At 36.8% G+C, this 17,844-nt stretch overlaps 2 protein-coding genes across 2 annotated transcripts; one reads left to right on the top strand and one right to left on the bottom strand.

The window, feature by feature from the left end:
• LOC109225908 (protein CHROMATIN REMODELING 35-like) lies at positions 461–9,922 on the top strand. Its single transcript, XM_019390739.1, has 7 exons — positions 461–615; positions 734–802; positions 1,446–2,032; positions 4,291–4,488; positions 7,015–7,173; positions 7,756–9,521; positions 9,603–9,922. Coding segments are annotated over exons 1-7 (2,784 nt in total). The 5' UTR covers positions 461–614; the 3' UTR covers positions 9,607–9,922.
• LOC109225833 (BEL1-like homeodomain protein 7) lies at positions 10,181–15,731 on the bottom strand. The gene is made up of 5 exons (XM_019390652.1): positions 15,055–15,731; positions 13,281–14,257; positions 12,206–12,585; positions 12,062–12,122; positions 10,181–11,111 (listed from the first exon to the last, which is right to left on the bottom strand). The coding sequence occupies exons 2-5, from the start codon at positions 14,148–14,150 to the stop codon at positions 10,479–10,481; spliced, it is 1,944 nt and encodes a 647-aa protein (XP_019246197.1). The 5' UTR covers positions 14,151–14,257; positions 15,055–15,731; the 3' UTR covers positions 10,181–10,478.

Below are 17,844 nucleotides of genomic sequence, written 5' to 3'. Positions count from 1 at the left end.
TCCTCTTTATATAGCAGAGAAATCCTAATTAAGGTATAACTCTAATTACAGAATTAAATACCATGACTGGAACATATTTGATTCATTCCGAGATTTCCGCGGTGATCCTCGATCGGCTACGGATATCTTGCTTTTTCGTTATTATGCTTCGTTCGAAGTCTGTCACATTTGGCCTTGGTTGCTATACCTTTGGATTTCGGTAGGCACTTCGATGTTTAGACCCGATGCCTCGTATGATTCATTACGAGGCTACCCCGATGTAACTCCCTTATCTCGATCAAATAGCAAAATCGGCCCGATTTTGCCCGTATACAACAATGTTACGAAACATTATAAAACGATATATAACAAATATTCAAACAAGCTGTAAAGCAATAAAATTAATAATTCTAAAATTAAATATAACATATCAAACATTATATAAGAAATAATATCGGAGCATAACTTGTCTTCAAATAAAAAGAAGAAAGAAGAACAGAAAGCTATTTTCTCCTCAAAAGCCCCTTTTGTTCTTGCTGCTCCAATTACACAGAGCTTCATTAACCATCTTTCTTTAAAAATCCCCTCCCTTCAAAATTTCGCGAAGTTATTGTTCATCGCTGCATTCTACCCAAAGTGAGTGAGTTATTTGCACATAAAATACTTTTTAAAAATTACAGCATGCATGTATCTTTTAGTTTGAAATTTTGAACGACATTGTGTTGATCTTTTCTCTTTCTTGGTTTAATTACAGTGGCAATGGACTTAGGGAGCAGATTTATTAACCCTACAGCTAAAAGGTTACAGCCCTGTAGCCCCCGAGGTAAATTCCCATACCCCCCCCCCCCCCCCCCCCCCTTTTTTTTTTCTGTACACCATGTGGTATTATACGCGACCTAGTTTGATTTGCACTTTTTGCTAAAAAGTAAAATCAATCAGTCAAATCAACCACTTTTTAGCCCCAAATTATCAGTATTTAACAAAGTTACTAGCTGAAGTTACATGGAACTCTTTTTTAGTGTTGATGTTTACAAATACCTTATTAACAGACATTTGCCTTCAGTAAGTTCAATGGATACACGGAGCTGTTCTTTTGAAAAGAAAAAAGATTTTAGGCTTAGTAGTAGTAGTAGTAGTACTAGTTGTTGTATTATAAGTATCTACTTATTTGTATTATAAACCCCATTTATGAAAGGTGTGAAATTATTAACTATCACTTAAGGTGTGAAGAAATTCTTCATTCATTATGTATACTGTATTCTAGAATGCAGCTCTTTTTCTTCCTCCTGCACTCTCCCGCCAATGGATAGCAGTTTACCATTTGCTTCCCTTTTGTTACTTATTTGTAGTGAGTAATGCAGTTGAATGCTGATTATTCATGCATATCATATGAGTATCATATATTCTGTTGTCATCATGTCCTCTGTTCTCGTGCCTTATGCTTAAAACTTTTATTTGTGGAACAGATTTATTTTCAAAGGGAACAAAAAAGATAAAATTTGATGAAAGTGGAAGCCAGAGTAGCCCTACTGTTGCATATAGCTGGCGGGAAGAATGCGAACACGAAAAAGGAAAGGTGTCATCAGGAGTTTTTGGCCGCTCTGATCCGTTTGCGATTCCGGACTTGCTTGAAGCGTTAGATTCTGGGAAGTTTGGAAGTGTCACCAGAGAGATTGAGGACCTTATTAAGCGGCGAATGAAGTTAGTGAACTCTTGTTTTGCAAGTGATCATTCACTTCCCAACAAAGTCTTGGAATTAGAAAGGAACTTTGAGAAAGGGGAGTTCAAAGGAAATCAGCCTGCGCCCGATGTAATTGACTTGGAGGACGAGCAGGAAGCTAAAGGCGTTGCTTCAGCAGCAATGGTTCCCTCTACATGTTTTGGACCTTCAGCTGGGCCTGTTGTTATTATTGATTCAGATGATGAAGACACTCAAAAAGACTTCATCTCTCCATCTCAGGGGATGATTCACACTCAGAAGAGTTCTATTTCTCCATTTCAGGGGATCCCCTTACAGAATGCTTTTATTGACTTTCAAGTTAAGGATTTTGTGGTAAGTACATTCCAGATTGTTAAATTCGTGGAAATTCTTTATGCCACTGTTTGGTGCTATGTGTGGTGATGATGTTATTCGAAGCAGCATCACTTAATTTGCATTTTTCAATTATCTTGTTTTTCTGAAAAAGGAATCTTACTTGATCTGCTAGAGAAAATATCTGAGCATGTTCTGTAATTGATCATGGTGAAATATAAGCTCTGACCTCCAAATCTCAAATCATATAGATCACTACTATCTATCATGGAAGTGAAGTCATGATCTACCTCAACAGGAGGAATCTAACCACTCAGTCAGCGCGGTGAATTTATTTATTTGTTTTAGGAAGATGCAGGGTAATTTGTTGCTTCCAAGTAGTCCCTTGTCAAATTATAAAAATTTACCTTTTAGAATATCATGGTATGCAGTATGCTCGACACTGTAAGAGTTAGAAGCATAGGATATGTACCCTTGAACTTGAGGAGGAGTGTTAAGACTTAAGAATTTGGAAATTGTTAGTGGCAAGAGTCTATTCCTTGTAAATATGGGAAAGATGTAGAATCCCTGTTATTAAGAATAGGAATTACTTTCTTTTTCTGTTTTGAATTACTTGTAAACACTATTTAAATCCTAATATACTTGTGGAATGATCGAGCAATTCATTTAAGTCTTCTTTTCTTTTCTTTCTTTGTTGGGGAGCGTGGGTCAGGGGTAAGGTGGGAGCATAAGCGGACAGGGAATGGATTTGAGGTTCTTGATCTCAATGCTTACCAGTATAAAAAATAAATATGTGGCATCTTTAGGCTAAACAAAGGGATAGGAAGTGTGAAAATACCTATATGTGTGCATAAAGCTTTGACAACGTCTTCAGACAATCTAATGTGAAGATTGAGAAAGAGACCCTCTCTAATGTATTGATAGGCCAATCAATCATCACACATCTTGCGTTTGATAAAAAAGGATATCACAATATGTCTGGGAAATCGGGACGGGTGTTTAATATAGGATTGTTGGAAACTTCATCAGAAACTCTTGACTGTCTGAGGCAGCATCTTAAAGTTAAACTTCGTTGAATTGTGTGTCAATGGTATTTTTTCCTGTCTCAATAAATTCAGTTGCTATTTACATCGGATTTTAGAGTTTTCATCCTACGTTATGGAGGCCATGTGACTATGTGCTTATACTGGCTAAAAGGGCATTTACTGCTATATATATATTTGTTTTTTTTTGATATGGTAAATGCATTTACTGCTACATAAGTCTGATAAACACTAGATCATAATTTCTTGGTGATGAATACTGAAATTTTGTCCTTGTTCTGCGATCTTGAGCTCAGGAAATGATTTCATGATTTCTTAAAAACTGTTACTCTGTGAACTGTACAACTAGTAACATACATTTTTTATGGAAGGTAATATTTTGTCAATAAACGGTACCAAGATTTCACATATATCAGTTACATCTTCCCGTCTACCCTTCAACAGTCCTCCTATTCCTTTCTACCTTTTTTTTTTGACAAAGTCCTGTCTACCCATATAAACAATACACACAACAGAATAGTATTCGGTACTCATCTAAATATCTTCCTGATCTTCTGTCCATTTCAGCTGTAAAGTAGTTGTTCCACATTCCTAGGCATCACTCACTGGATTTTTTAAGATTAAAGAATAAATTCCATAACTGCCAGGCCACTGTGCAGTGAATGAAGAGATGACTAACTGATTCAATCGTCTGTTCACATATAGCACATCTGCTGCATAGATTAACCCTCTTCTTCGTAGATTATCTTGTGTTATACAAAAGTCTAGAGCTTCAACCCACCCAAAACAAGCCGCTTTAGGTGGAGCTATTGTTTTCCAAATTAGATTCCAAGGCTAATTGCTAATTCTAGGCTCATCTTGTTTCAATAACATCTTGTAACATGATCGGACTGGAAATTTCCATCAATTTCTCATGTCCGGATATAACTTTTCCGCACAGCTTTAGGGTGCAATTTATGAATTTTTCCTATTCCCACAACACAAGTGATCCTTAGTCCTCCTTTTCCTTGACACCCAATACCTTCATTAAATCTGAGATGTGAGAGCTGTGGAAATTGAATTTCAAAGGGTTATCCCCACAACACAATTGATTGTTAATCCTTCTCCTCTTCCCTTAACTCCCCAAAAACAACATTGATCATCTTGTTTTATATATGGTTGGCCCGAGTTCTCTTGCGTCATTTTTATTTAGTCAGATATCTTATGCTTCGCTGCTAATCTGTTTGAACAATGCAGGGGCAGGGGAGGGATTCTGCTGAAAAACAGACTTTGATAGAAGCTGTAAGCCTCGGTGGGGAAGCTGAAATAAAGAAAGATAAAGGTGTTTATGTTGGTGTACAAGATGATGATGAGATTGATGATGGCGCTGAGCAGCCCGATGAAGGTTTGAATGATATATGGAATGAGATGTCGTTTGCTCTCGAATGCTCAAAGGTACATTTGTTTAATATTGTATTCAGCTGCATAGTCGAAACGTTGGTTATTTTGACCCTACAGCAATGAATAACTTTCTTTACTAGGTTCTGCCACTATATTTTAAGCTGGGTTCTGGAATAGTGCCTAGCAATTTGGGAGAGAATTGATAATTCTCTGTGCTGGCAATCCTAAATTATCAGCTTCTTTTGGATGTTTCAATTGTTTATGTATGTATTATCATTCTCCCAGCGAAATTTTAAACTTGCGCATGCAACTTCTATAGTCATTTCACTTTATTAGAAAAGGTTTTGTAGTCATTTCATAGGTGTTTACTATATACATGTATGGTTCCTCATTGTAATACCCTTGTACCTTGCGATTTTCATTTTTGGTTTTTTCCTTTGGGGGCAAGGGAGATGATGTATGTTTAGGTGTTAAAAGCCGAAGAGAATGGAGTTGCTGACACTCGCTATGATGATGTTTTTTACGAAATGTCTGCTGAAAATATGTATTATTGTGTATTAGTCGGTAATGATGGAAAATAAGATAGCTGTCTTAAACTATCAGTCAATAAATGAGAAATGTTGTCTAGATGACAATGAATGGGATAGTAGTCTGCTTAACTTTAACGACAAATCACTAGATTGTGGGATTTTGCAAGACGCCATTGATCTGGTGGAACGGGTTGACTTTGCTCAGAAGGATGTAGAGGATGTGGAGGCAGATTACTTGTTCAACTAAAACCTGCTGCATTTGTACGCTCAAAGGAAATTAGTTCCTTATTCAATTATAAGAGATATTTGATATTTACGATAGATAGTTGGTGAATTATGAGGATACTCATTTGTAATGAAAGTTATATATGTAGTAAAGTCAGGCAAATCAATGATTGCTGAGCTGTTGACATAGGTTAGTTGAACTTCACTCATACGAGGGAATTGGTAAAGTGCAAAAGGGAACCCTTAAAAGCTGGCCTATTTTGTAATTTTTCCTCAATCAACTTTGTAGCAAACTTGACACTGTACTTATAGAGTAAAACTAAAAAGATGCCTGCCTCTTTTTATGTTTGATTAGAAACTACCTGTCGAGAAGAGTCCGTGAAAACATGAATAGAAAGATATGTCAGAATCAAGCATATCAAAGATGAACATGAAGCATCAATTTCGCGAAGCATGTAAAGCATTATGCTTTGAATTGTTTGAATTTAAGATTCTCAGGCCTTAGCTTCTTGGAGTCCTACTGCAAAGTACTCCAATTGTGAAACAAATGTGGGAGTTCCCATAAAAGGGTAGGTTGGGTCTGGAGGAGTTTTGGTCAAAGAATTGAACAATTCTGATGGAGGAAGCTTCATTACCTCCTCCCAGAGCGATGATAGATGATGCAACCTCAATTGAGGAGTTGTGGAATCAAGGATTGCTAAAATTCTTTACAAAAATTGAAACATGTATATGATATAGATTTGTCTTTTAAGTTTCTGCAATCCTTTCAGGATTTGTAGGGGAATGCAATACCTTTTGTAAATATCACTCTGTAATACCAGCATGTGCTTTTATGTATAGAAGTCTTACTTGAAGAGTCTGTCTGTGTGTGTGTGTGGGTGGGGGGGGGGGGGAGCCTGGTGCACTAATTCCCGCTATGCGTGGGGTCCAGGGAAGGGCTGGACCTTGTTGGGCCCATTGTACACAACCTTACCTTTCATATTTGCAGGAGGCTGATCCCTCGGCTTGAACCTTCTCTGGTCACACAGCGGTAACTCTTACCATTGCCTCAAGGCTCTCTTAAAGAAAAAATCTTATCAAAAGAAAAAAAAAGATTGCGCAATATAAGCTTGGTTGGTTGCGGTGAGCGTCTCTTGAGCTTGGCATGCAAGCAGCAAGAAATTGGCTTTGTAGCCACGTACACTGTACAGTGTGGGGATAGATCCACTATGGCCTGATGTACACATTGTCTAAGGAAAAAGAAACAACAGATGCATCGAGGATGCCCCATTCAGTGTTTACTATGAATTATAACTGTGATATCTAGCTTTATTATTCATACGTTTTAGTTTCTTCTGCCTTTTCCATAATTTACTTTCATAAAGTGAATTCTTTCAGTTTGGTTTCTTGTGAACCTTTTTATGAATTTGTCCAGGATTATATGCAAATGGTCGTAAAAGCTGAAATATGAAAAGAAAGGACTAAGCTTGAGTGGAGATCACATTATACCTTGGACCAGTATTAGCGCTATACATCTGTATGCACTTTAAAATCATAGTAGACTACATCGCTTGCAGTACCTTCTTGATAGAATCTCTACGAAACATTTGCTGTATTGGCATTTATCTATCTACAAAATCGCCTTACGCTCACGTTCCTTTTTTTCCAACCACATGTCGAGTTGTACATTTCAAATGATCACATCAAAACACGCGTGCAGTTGCAAATCAAAGAGAGTATTTCTTCTAATGTTAGAGTCAACAGTTTGCCTTGTTGTATATGTAAATTGTTCTTTCCTGGCTATTAGATATTCTACGTTATATTTGATTGTTGCATGTATAAATAGGATGTTGCTGCTGAACCTTCACCGAATGAACATACAGTTGAAGAGGAAGACGAGTGTGATCATTCCTTCATCTTGAAAGATGATATTGGTTATGTCTGTCGTATATGCGGAGTCATTCAGAGAAGCATTGATACCATCATTGAATTCCAGTATTCAAAGGTCCGGCTTTCAATCCTTTATCATCTTTTGTTTTGGATATTTTGCTTGGGAAAAAATTAGTACATTGATCATGATTATTTGTGTTAACTGTTTTTTGCTAAATCATCTGAATTGCTTTGGACCTTGATGATTAAGTTGTGTAGCATCTGTCATTTGACCTATTAACCCAGTTTACTGCCAGTCTTAGATGAATGTTTATTTGACTTAGAAACAAATGCTGGGCGAGAACCGAAAGTAACTTGTCATCCTTGCTTACTGAGTCCGAAAAGTTAACAATTTTTTTGGTATTCTCATTCACTGTAAAATGGAACTCTTATAACTTTCTAGATACTAAAACATCAGAAGGAAATGAATGATGATTTTGTTACTATAAGAAGAAATTGCATAAGCTTTTTTCGCAACTGTTCGGGGAGGTGGTTAGGTTATCAAAAGCTTTGATTGGCTCATCTTTGTGACCCTGTCTTAACCAGTCTGAGGTAGCATTTTGGGCTGGTTTAATACAAGTCATGACTTAATTAGATGGCCTTCTAATCTAAGTATCTGGAATTATTTCACAGACGTGCTTTTTGCGTTTTTTAACAGGCCTCCAAGAGTATAAGAACGTACCACTATGAAGGTCGGTCAGCCAAGGATACAGGGCATGCTGAACTCCTTCCTGAGGGCATCATTTCATCTGATGACATTGATACGACTGAAATTTGTGTTCATCCAAGACACAAGAAACTGATGAAAGCTCACCAAGTTGAGGGATTTAATTTTCTTGTTAGCAACTTGTTGAAAGATAAAGGAGGCTGTATCATGGCTCACGCCCCTGGATCTGGCAAGACTTTCATGATAATCAGCTTCCTACAGAGTTTTATGGCCAATAATGATAGAGCTAGGCCTTTGGTGGTGTTACCTAGAGGAATCTTGGCTACATGGAAGAAAGAGTTCTTGAGGTGGCAGGTAGATGAAATTCCCCTCTATGACTTCTACTCAGTAAAAGCAGATAATAGATCTCAACAATTGGAAGTTCTGAAGCAATGGTCGCAGGAAAGAAGTATTCTTTTTCTAGGCTATAAGCAGTTCTCAACAATCGTGTGCGACAATGTTGGTAGTACGACTGCAGCTGCTTGTCAGGAGATTCTGTTGAAGTGCCCATCAATTCTCATTCTTGATGAAGGGCACACTCCGCGGAACCAAGACACTGATGTTTTGACTTCACTCGAGAAGGTCCAGACACGACTAAAGGTGGTGCTTTCTGGCACCCTCTACCAAAACCATGTTAAAGAGGTCTTTAACATTCTGAACCTTGTGCGGCCAAAATTTCTCAAGTTGGAAGATTCCAGAAACATCAAAAGGACAATACTGAGCAAAGTGGCCAGCTCAGGCAGAAAGAACCTCTTGAAGAAAAGTAATGATAATGATTTTTATGAGTTAGTAGAGCATACATTGTTAAAGGATGACAATTTCTCAAGGAAGAGTTCTGTCATACTAGGTCTGCGGGATATGACCAAGAAAGTGCTTCACTATTACAAGGGAGACTTCCTCGAAGAACTTCCAGGATTGGTGGATTACACTGTCCTTCTAAACCTCCATCCTAAGCAGAAAAGTGAAGTTGCAGAGCTGAAGAAACTGGGAAGAAAGTTCAAAATCAGTTCTGAAGGAAGTGCAATGTATGTGCACCCACAATTGAAGAGCCTTTCAAGAAACTTTTCTGTTAAAGAAAGAGTTGATGAAGAGAAGATTGATATGCTCTTAGAGAATTTGGAAGTGAGGGAAGGAGTGAAGGCCAAATTCTACCTTAACCTGCTGCAGCTGTGTGAATCAAAAGGTGAAAAACTGCTAGTGTTTAGCCAGTACCTCTTGCCTTTGAAATTCTTGGAGAGGTTGACTGTTAGGACTAAGGGTTACAGTCTGGGGAAGGAAATATTTCTGATCACTGGTGATTCAGACTCGGAAACCAGGGAGTCATCAATGGAACGGTTTAACACTTCAGCAGATGCTCGTGTTTTCTTTGGTTCAATTAAGGCATGTGGTGAAGGAATATCACTTGTTGGGGCATCTCGGATTATCATATTGGATGTACATCTCAACCCGTCAGTAACCCGTCAAGCAATAGGGCGTGCATTCCGACCAGGTCAGGTCAGGAAAGTATACACTTACAGATTGATAGCCTCAGGTTCACCTGAGGAGGAAGATCATCAAACTTGTTTTAAAAAGGAGTCTATTGCAAAGTTGTGGTTTGAGTGGAGTGAGTATTATGCCCAGCCTGATTTTGAGATGGAGACTGTCAATATTGAAAACTGTGATGATATGTTTTTGGAATCACCACGTCTTAATGAGGATGTGGTGGCTCTGTACAAAAGGTCAGCGAGAATTACTTTCTTTGAGTTGATACTTTTTATGGTATTTTGACTAGTATTTCTGATCCCTTTTTCCATTTTCAGGTAGACTGATTGAGAAGTATCAAACAGCTCAAGTGCAGATGTGGTCATCTAACAAATGGTTGATCCATTATGCCAATGAAAGCTTAGGGTCTGACAGGAAATGCTGTGTTATTTGCAGACTGCATATTATCTGGCAATTATTTTTGTCCAGAACATGTCAATGTTCAAACTGATTGTAAATATTTTTCCATGTCCAAGACTTCTTGTTGTGTAAATCTCTTCATTGTGCATCCTCTTTAATGTTATCCTGTAGAAGATGTTAGAGATAGAGATCTGAAAGGAAATTCGTAGACCTCACTTCCACCGAGGTTACTGTGCTATCGTTCCCTTTCTCGTTTTTTTTTTGCACCTCTAAAAGGACTGGTTTGAATTATGAGGTTGATTAAACTTGATTAGCAGCAGAAATAGTTTGGAACTTAGAGATCTACCACCGCGAAATCTTTTCTCTAACCCTCTTGGTGATCTGTGAAAGCACAAAACTTGGTATGAAGCTGGCTCTCAAAGTTCTGCTTAGGTAGGAAAAGAAGATACAATATGAGACTAGGCTGAGGCTAAGAGATCAGGAAATGCATATAACATATTTCCAACTACACAACAACTATGTTCAATCTCAAGCAAGTTGGGATCGACTGTATACCAAATTCCAACTATCAAAAACAATAGTATCTGTAATATCTTTACAGACTTTACAGAATTAATAACTTGGGGAACTTCCCATCCAATAGTTTGCTATATTACAACATTAATTAATGAGACTATTACATCACAGTGAACTTGACTTTAAGCTTCAAACTAACCAGCTGAGTGAAGCTGAATGCTTCTTGGATGTTCCCAAAACTTGCAGTGTAATTCTACATCACATATCATGCTACAAAATCATGTAGCAGATGGGAGGAGCCAAAAAGGATGCTGCCTATTCCCAGAATCCAAACAGTTGAATTCTGCTGTCTCAGAGACCATAGTAGTAGGTGCTGTACTATATATCTCATCTACCCTTAATGGTACATAACTACCGTGAGACTCGATAGACATCGGTAGGCTGCTTCCTTCACCTTGCTGCAACCCCAATGTAAGTGAAACTCCATTAGGAAGTACATTTCCACTTCCAAATCTACCAAAATCTGAGAATCTATCATTGCCTCGAACAAATGTGTCCTGAAAAAGGGTGCAATTATCCATAGCAGGCCGTGGTTCGTCTTTTTGAGTTTGATTTTCCATTCCAGATTGACTTTGAGTTTCTGCATTATTTGCTCCTTCCATTTCTACATCAGCAACATGGTTTGATTTTGACTCCAAGATTTGGTCACTATTGTACTGCTCATATTCTGAGGTTTCATTATGTTTCAATTCTTCTGTTTCTTCGACTTTTGAGTCTTTTGTTGCAAGTCTGGAGGAAAATTCTGATGGAGAGTTTGAGTCCATTTCAATATCACCAGCTTCTTCTTTGTACATTTCCTCAACCATAGGCTTCCAAAGACGTACTCGTGCATTTATAAACCAATTTGATACCTGAGACATGACATCAGTTCATTAACGAAATATGAAGCCAGTATCAAACGTCCATGTAAAGTAAAAGAACCAACTGCCTACATATTTATTTTCGATTGGAAATTGCCTACTGTTTAAAACCAGAAGAACTTTTCTGTAAGACACTATAGACTCTTTTCAGTGCATTAAAGTTTTCCTGCCAAATATAAATACTTTGAGTAGCTGCACTGATGCAGGAGGACCCCTTTGCCACTGGACTCAAATGATTCAATCGACATAAAATTCAAGAACTCCTTTTCAGTAAACTTCTACTCAGTTAAGACCAATAATTGTTGACGACTAAATGATCCCTGAATGTTATCAGTGATGTAGAAACTTCCAACACTGGTGGTTAACTACTGAAGTGTTCAATGCAGATCCGTAAAGCAAGTAAACCGGGCAACTTATCCTGACTACAGCAAATACTGAAATACCTTGACAGGGGAAAATTTAATTATAGGATGACTATGAGAAACAAACAGCCTGGGTCCATAAATGTAACATTTAAAGATTTTATACAGCCCTAGCATTTTAGTGTGACTCATGGTAAGAAGACCGTAGTTTCAACATGTTCTATTGCCTTTTTCATCTGGATGATCACTAGGTAATAAACATTCTTTTCGTGAACAAATAATTCCACTCCAGGATGCAATAATCGGCGTACCTAAGGTCTGCAAGTCAAACATAGGATAAATGTACTCACTAAAGTAAGACTAATGGAAACTGTTTCAGATACAAAAATACACATGCTGAAGGAACAATGTCATTCTTATAATAATCAATCTCTAGCATGCCAACTTTCACTATCTTGAGATCACTAACTGTCTTAGTCTTCTATTAAAAAGACTCTTTTGAAGAAACATAAACATCCATTTGTTGGCTTCAAGAAAGACTAATATATCTTAGCATTTGCAAATAGTAAGACCTTATACCTGACTTCTCGTTAAACCAGTTTGTCTTGCTAGCATAATTTTGTCAGAATCTTTCGGATAGCTGGAAAAAGAGAAACAATTACAAATTAGACGACCAGAGTTCTTTTTTGGAGATAAATTGGATGACTGAATTGATCAACTTACGGATGAAGAAAATGCTCGAAAAGCCAAGCGCGCAAAATTGAAACAGAGCTTTCAGGCAAACCCCTCTGAGGCCTCCAGGCATGTTGTTGCATCATACCAAGCTGCTGTAGGGCTCTCTGCTGTCTAATATGCTGATCCACATAGCGCAAGCGTGATATTCCAACCGCTTTGCTGTTTTCTGAAGCATCTTGCTCTCCAAGACTTCTTCGTGATACTCGAATCTGATCGCAGATTGCATCACGCAAGCAACGGAAGTGACGGGAAATTGTCTGGAGAGCAAGAGCTGTGTATGGCTTAGCTGCTCCATCTCCAGCTACCACATCAAATGATGAGACCACTATTTGCATCTGATGATAATATTGTCTGTACCTTCTATCAATCTGTGACAATAAACCAACTTCCACTTTTTATTCAAACCACATATGGCAAAGAGATAAAATGGTTTAAATTAGCTCCTAAATTACAAATCTAGCCACATATCAAGATAAAAATGGGGAGGAATCTACATTTAGGAATAATACCTACTACAAATCCTTGTAGCGAACTCATATTACCTATCACACTGCAGTTAGTCATGCCTTATATTTTAAGTTTGCCTTTTTACAGAAGCCATTCATTGGAAATACAGTAGTGATACTATTATAACACTTGACTCTCTTTTATTATCCCTATGAAGTGATTGTTTGAAGTATGCTATTTCATTACCAAATTCATGGAGATACATCTAAGAAATGCTTTCTAAATGCTGTCTGGAAGTCAAAGTTCCATCAGACAAGCTGCTTTATTCATAGTAATTTCCTCGGCCACATTGTAATATATCAAAAGAAGCACATTTCATCACAATTAAAGGTCCTTTGGGGCAAGTTAGCCAACGGAAAGATGAATATGAACCGCCAAAGAAGTCCTTAAAACACTGCAGCCACTACTTTGACTCCTTTTATGCAATTATCAGTTGAAATAAAAAATTTGGGATGTAGAGTATTAAAATCCTAAACTAATGAGCAAATACATGCCACAAATACCTTGAAAACCACCAAAAATTGATGTGAAAAACATGATTTTCCACGGATCATACCTCATCCAGCATCGACAGAAGCTTGGTCAGTTTGTTCTGCACTTCTTGCTTCTCGGTTTGTGAAAGTTCACTTTGGTAGTTTTTCGAATCTTGAGGATTTGAACTCCCATTTGCAGGAGGATCTGATGATTTATTTTTCGAGTCGCCATCAGACTCTCTAGACTCCTTTGTCGACTCTTTCTTAGAATTATGCTCCTTGATAGCCTTTCTGACATTAACAACCTCATCAAGCAAATACTGAGCTGCTTTCAAATACTTTGAGTTGGGAACGTTTCTTCCAATACTCGACGTACCATATGGAGAATTATACCCTCCTTTCATAGCATCTGAGTTGCTTCCAGGATAATCTGGAGGCAAATAATCTGCATTTCTTTGTTGTTTTGGTTGGGAATTATCACCATCTCCGAAGGACACATTGCCACCACTAACTTCACCTGGAATAGATGAAGCAGGATTCAAGAACGACGTAAAACCTTGGTTCGGATTCTGAGATTGGACATGTGAAATTCCAATTCCAGATGGTATATTGGAGCCAAGACTGAGGTATAGCATCTCATTTCTGCTGTCTCTCCATGCAGAAAAATCATGAATTTCCATCCGTGATCCTCCAAGATTAGATAATATTTCCTGTTGTGATGTGTTGTTGGAATCGGAGGCTCCAACTGGTGGGATATCGATGCAGCTGTTTTGCTGTTGGGAAGTACCAGTCAACATATCTGAATATGTCCCAGAAGAAGAATAGTTCATGAACACCATCATGTTTTCTTGAGCATTTGAAGCTTCTGAATAAGAACCAGGCAGAGATTGCCTAAAGTATTGAAATGTCTCAGCTTCTCTTTGATTGTTTGGACTAGGAAAATAAGTTGCCATCCTTGGATTTCTCACTAATTCTTCTTCTCTTTTTTTAGTTCTGTGATGAATAACTTTTGTGTTTCAAATTCATAAAGATTGATTATAATTTATCCAAGTACAGTCTCCTGCAAAGGAAAATTTAAGATATCAATGACAGGAAAACGGAAGAGAATGCACTTCTATAGTGCTCACACTATGGTACTAAACTGAGTAGAAACATGAAATTGATTACGATTAACAGCTCAGTTGAACCCTTATCAGAGTTTTAGGCAATTCACTAATTCCAAACTCCGGGAAGATAATATTAAAGCACGATCAAAGACGTGACAAATGTCAAACTTAAAAAGCTGTTGCACATGTTTATATATGTATGTCTCACTTAACATGATATCTTCAAGAAAATTGAAGTGATGAATCAAACAACTACTACTGTGGCTCAATCCCAAGCGAGTCGGGGGTCGGCTATATGAATCTTCGCTGTCCATGTCGCTCAATTTAAGCTCATCTCAGTCTAAAGAATCAACCCAAATTCAAAATCAAATCACACAATAATAATGACTAATAACATATTGACTCACCCATCTTTACCAATGCTTATAACTCCTGACCAGACAAAAAACCACAATTGCATACCAAACAAGATGAAATACATGGTCTTTGCTCTCCACACAATCCATTAAAAAAATAAAACATGTAGTAACAGATAATTTGTTAACTAGAGTATAAATAATGAAATTCGGCAGTAACCATTTCCCAATAACAGTCACGTGAAAGCAGCAAACTGGAAATTACTATTTACAACATGTAATTCTTTTCTTCTATACAACAGATATTGGCCACTGACAAGAATCCATTTATTTTAGAGTAGTTAAGAACAAATTAAGTCAAAATAGAGAAAATAGTAACTACAATAATCTTTTACCTGAAAACCTGCAATATTTGTGTCTTCTCTGGGGAACAGAAAAGCTTCGATCGACCAAAAAATTCCTTCTTGAAAGCAAAAACACTGATCCCTATACTCAAATACCATCTCCTTTCACTCTTTCTTTCTGGTTTTCAGACATAATACAAGTCAAAATGACCACGAAATAAGAAACTCCAAACAACCCCCCAAAAAATGGAAAAAAAATTAATCTTCAATGTACAAAGTAGTAGTAGTAATAGTAGTACAAGAAATTAAATCATCAGTCCTGTAGTACTCTTCTTACTTATCATATATTCTCTATCCATCAATTTATCTATTCACACGTGAGAGCTGCACAGAACCATACAAAATATCACACGTATACACATCCCTTTCTCTCTCTCCTCACTTTTCTTTCTTACACACTTTCTCTCTCTATATCTACATGAAAGCTCCAAAAATTGTTTTTTTCATTTCCTTTCCAATATGCAGAATTCAAAAGAGACAGACTTTCCTATGAAAAATCATAATCTTTCACTTTCAGTATCTATCTCTTCCTTAATGAGGTTTTTATTCTGTTGTTTTTGACTTGTTGTTACTGTTATAGTTATATACTTGGTTCTTTCTTGATTATTTTTATTTTTATTTTTTTTAACAATTTTAGTTTTATGTTTGGTTAAGAAGTGCAATCTCTAACTACCAGTTGGTACGTAGACCTAAAACCTCTCTAATATCTTTCTTTTTTCTTACTCCTCAACTTCTGTATGTTCCTCTCATCTTAAGCTTGTATAGAAGGTTTATTTTGCAGCAATATCCACCATACATGACTTTGATAAGATATTTGTTTTCTTTTCTCTACGTGTCATTTCTATTCCAAATATTTGATAATATTTTATTTTCGTTTCTAATTCGGTGTTAGGTATTGCTTTAGACCCAACTAATTCGAATTCACATTGGAAAATGTGACTCCATTCCTATGTTCGAACCCAGAGTTTTGATTAAGGAGGAATGATACTTAATACTTCACTACAACCTTTGATAGTGATGTACTTCCTCCGGTCCAAAATAAGTGATTTTTTTTTTGAATGTTTTCACACAGATTAAGAAATTCACCTTTTAGCATTAATTAGCAATGGAATTGACCATATTAACCTTTACTATCTCACATGAACACTCCTAACACATGTTCCAACACTATTTACTCCAAGGACAATGTAGGAAAAAAATAATTAATTCATTTTTGAAATCTGGAAAACTCACTTATTTTGGACCACAAGAAAAAGGCCAAAAAATCACTTATTTTGGACCGGAGGGAGTAATATTTTATTTATGAATCTTTTTCATGATTATCTATAATTTAAACTCATTAATAATTTTGAATTTTGATATGGAGTACTTACTTTGTCGAATTAAATATTCAATTATTACTTTAATAGTATATTCCAGGTTAACACAATATATAATTCAAAGTAGCGTTTGAATTTCATGCAAAGTTGAAAGTGTTGCTGTCCCATATATGGAGTGGAGTATCATTTTTGCAAGTAAAAATAAAGTAGCATTTATTTCTTTTTTCTAATTTGTTTCAGTTAGTAAATTTTAGTCAAGTGTACTTTCTACAGTTTTCCTTTTGTCGAAGGGCAGACAATACTACCAATATTGTTGCTTTATATTTGATGTTAAGTATATCCGTAGCTTCTTTTCCTATCATGATAATTAGTAATGTAAGGATTCGTTTGGAACGAGGGATAAAAGATAATTAATTTTAAAATTAAATTTAAAATGAGTTTATCTCATGTGTGGTTGGAATAAAATCGTGATATAACTAATTCCGAAATTAGTTATCCCGGGATTATAGTATTTTTTTATTCATATGAGAGGGTGAAATAACTATTCCCGAAATAACTAATCATGGGATAACTTGTTTCCCAACGAAACACGCTCCTAAATTCTAAAGTAAACCTGTTCGTAAACTCAACTGACAAATAGTGTCTTTTAAGTCATAGTCCTCACTCCTCTCTCTTAGTTTTTCTCAAGTACATTAATTAAAAGTTGATTTTTATTTTTTTGCTAAAATAAGGACATAAGCAATATATCTTTCATTGGTCAACGAAGCAAATTAGCAAATACCTATGTTAAACTCTTACGCTTTCTTTCCTAGAAAAGGGGGAATTTTTTAAAAATTTGTCCTTCATGGTTTCTACGGTGTTAACTTTAGCTTCTATGTTCGTCATCTTTTTTCCCGCATCAAGGTACAATTAGTGGTGTCAAACGGGCCGGGTTGACCCGGGCCCGGTCCGGTACTTAGGGGGGCGGGTGGGCTGGGTTACTGGGGTTAGGAGGTTGATCCGTTCACTTTAATTCATCCGGTTAACCGGATCGGTCAAACCCGATCAACCAAAATTCCTGTAGAACCGGTTAACCGGCCAGGCCCTGACCGGACCGGTTTAAAGGCTAGATTGCAATTTATTTTTTTTAAGGTTTTAGAGCCTAAGGCAATGCAAAACCTTTAAATTTACTCTTTTTTCGTTAATTTACTTGTTGTTAAATGTAAACCTTTCAATTTGTAAGTTTGAATTTTGAAATAAATGTAGCACTTGCAATTTACAAGTGTAATTTTTTTCCTTCTTCATTACATTATTTATATTTTTACTTTATATTAATATAAATTACAATAGTTGTACAAAATACAAAATAAAAAAAAATAAAAAAAATAAAAACCCGGCTCGCCCCGCCCCCTTGGACCCGTAACTCTTACGGTTCATTTTTTACCCGGATGAACCGGAACCCGTTAAGCCCGGTAACCCCTAA

The sequence above is a fragment of the Nicotiana attenuata genome, chromosome 1 (genome assembly GCF_001879085.1).
Source record: "Nicotiana attenuata strain UT chromosome 1, NIATTr2, whole genome shotgun sequence".
Taxonomy (NCBI): Eukaryota; Viridiplantae; Streptophyta; class Magnoliopsida; order Solanales; family Solanaceae; genus Nicotiana; species Nicotiana attenuata.
The sequence above is the reverse complement of the archived record's forward strand: the minus strand, read 5'-3'. Positions and strand labels throughout refer to the sequence as shown.